Here is a 1,963-nt window from a genome sequence, read left to right on the forward strand (position 1 = left end):
TTCAAATCATTCATCTCGCAGGACTTGTCAAACTGATTGTTCATGAGGAAATGAGGTGGTCGAACATGTTTATTTACAGAATCATAACATGTCTGTCTTGAAAAAATGAATAGTTTATTCTCAAAATCATACTCGCTCAGAATGACGCCTCCCTTCAGATTCTCAAAATGACTCTATTGAGTCTTTTTTTCCTGAAATTACCAACAATTTACCAATTTTCAAGGACTCCCTTGCAGAGAACATCTAAGAGTTGGGCATAATGCTGAATTAGACCAAAACAAAGCACAAAAACAGTTCCTACTTACTGAGGTTTGTTTCTACCGCACAACGTAGGAGTACTACTTTTGGATAAATTCCTCAACCCAAAATTATTAACATACTAAGCAACTGTCATAAACTGAATATTTCTAGAGACATTTATAGGACTATATATGATACGAAAAAATAGAGAAGAGAATGGGGTACTTTACAACCGGAGGTGGGCCATATCAAACCAGATTTGCTGAAAGGCCTTAACAATGAGATCATGGTACTCATCTGAATTCAAGGAGAGGTAACATGCCAGAAGCTCTTCCAAATCCTTTGAAGCCCGGATATTGTTCTCCACAATCATCTCCACCATTGATTCCCTGAAGTCCCTCTGCGGATCGAACGACGACTTCACCACTGCCAGGCTCGCCGAGAAGCTCCTCCTCTTCCCGTACGACCTGCTTCTTCGCCCGCAGGATTGGACCAATTTTCTGCTTCCTATTCTCGGAGAATTGGCTCTGAGCTTCACTCCATTCGAATACGAGACCGATTTTCGGGTCCGGGGACTAGTTCTGGTCTCCTTCTGGGCTTTGATGGAATCCTCTTTGATAATCTTTATAGGGTCCTTGTCGAATCCGGGAGAGGCGGAGGCGACCTTTGGCTTTGTCAAGATTGGAGGAAGTTGTTGAAGCTCGGGAATTTGATCGAACACGTCTATCTTCTTGCTCTCAATTGTCTTGGAATAGGATTCCTCATTGATGTCAATGATGATATCAGTAGTTGAAGAAGTGATTCTGCAATTGCAAGAACTTGACCAGGAGGGTAGTGATCCATTGGATGAATGTGAATCGTGACTCTTTTTGGGTCCAAATTCAGGAGAACTTTCTTCAGATGAAGAGGAAAAGTGGGCCGGGAAAGAGGAGGTGGGAAGCCTTGGAGATGGCTTGTAGATGGTTTTTCTCTTGTGTTTTTTCTTGGAGGATGATTTTCTTGGAAAATCAGGGAATTGGGTATCAGGGTATTTTGGGTTTTTGGGTGAGTTGTAGAAATTATCAGCTGATCTAGCGGGTTCTGGGATATGGTAGTAGTAGGAAGAGGGTCTTGGGTGAGAAGAATGTGGGATATGTGATGTTGGAAGCTTTTTCCTGATGGGGTGATGAGAGGCTTTGGGGTTTCTGGTCTTGCTCATGTCTCTGAGCTTGTAAAACCAAGCATTGGGCATCATATCTGATAGTCTGAACTTGTAATTTCCCATCCAAGAAACTTTGTTCCTCTCTCTCTCTCTCTCTCTCTGAGATTGGTTTGTGTTTCACTCCGTATGATATCTCACAATTGAAGATTACTGGACCTGAAGAGGTATAAAGTAGAACTATGGCGTAGGTATATATACAAGCATATGGGCAAGTTGAGGTTGTTGATCAACAGCATTCTCTTATTATTGCCAACCAGCACCAACTATCGGTGTTTTTTTATTATTATTATAACAGGAGTGGATTTCCGGATCACATTTTGACGATCCGAGTCGTTTATTAATTATGGATGATCCGATCGGTTAATCGGTGATTTATGGGAAAAGTTTGTTTCTTTCAGAAACTTGAGTATCTCACACATTCGTACCTCCCTCAAATTTTTGGTCTTCCTGCTTTTCCGACCAATGATTCGCTGCCACGTCATGAATTCAAGACAAACTGGTACCTCAATCGTTAGTTATTTC

The 1,963-nt window shown here is 41.6% G+C and overlaps 1 protein-coding gene across 1 annotated transcript; it reads right to left on the reverse strand.

The window, feature by feature from the left end:
* Positions 1–310: 310 nt before the first annotated feature.
* LOC131314224 (transcription repressor OFP1-like) lies at positions 311–1,698 on the reverse strand. Its single transcript, XM_058342733.1, has one exon. The coding sequence runs from the start codon at positions 1,502–1,504 to the stop codon at positions 467–469; it is 1,038 nt and encodes a 345-aa protein (XP_058198716.1). The 5' UTR covers positions 1,505–1,698; the 3' UTR covers positions 311–466.
* Positions 1,699–1,963: the final 265 nt, after the last annotated feature.

The sequence above is a fragment of the Rhododendron vialii genome, chromosome 13a (genome assembly GCF_030253575.1).
Source record: "Rhododendron vialii isolate Sample 1 chromosome 13a, ASM3025357v1".
Lineage (NCBI taxonomy): Eukaryota > Viridiplantae > Streptophyta > Magnoliopsida > Ericales > Ericaceae > Rhododendron > Rhododendron vialii.

Bases quoted from the DNA above. Each gene is read 5' to 3' on its own strand.
- LOC131314224 (XM_058342733.1), bottom strand. From the start codon at position 1,504: ATGGGAAATTACAAGTTCAGACTATCAGATATGATGCCCAATGCTTGG.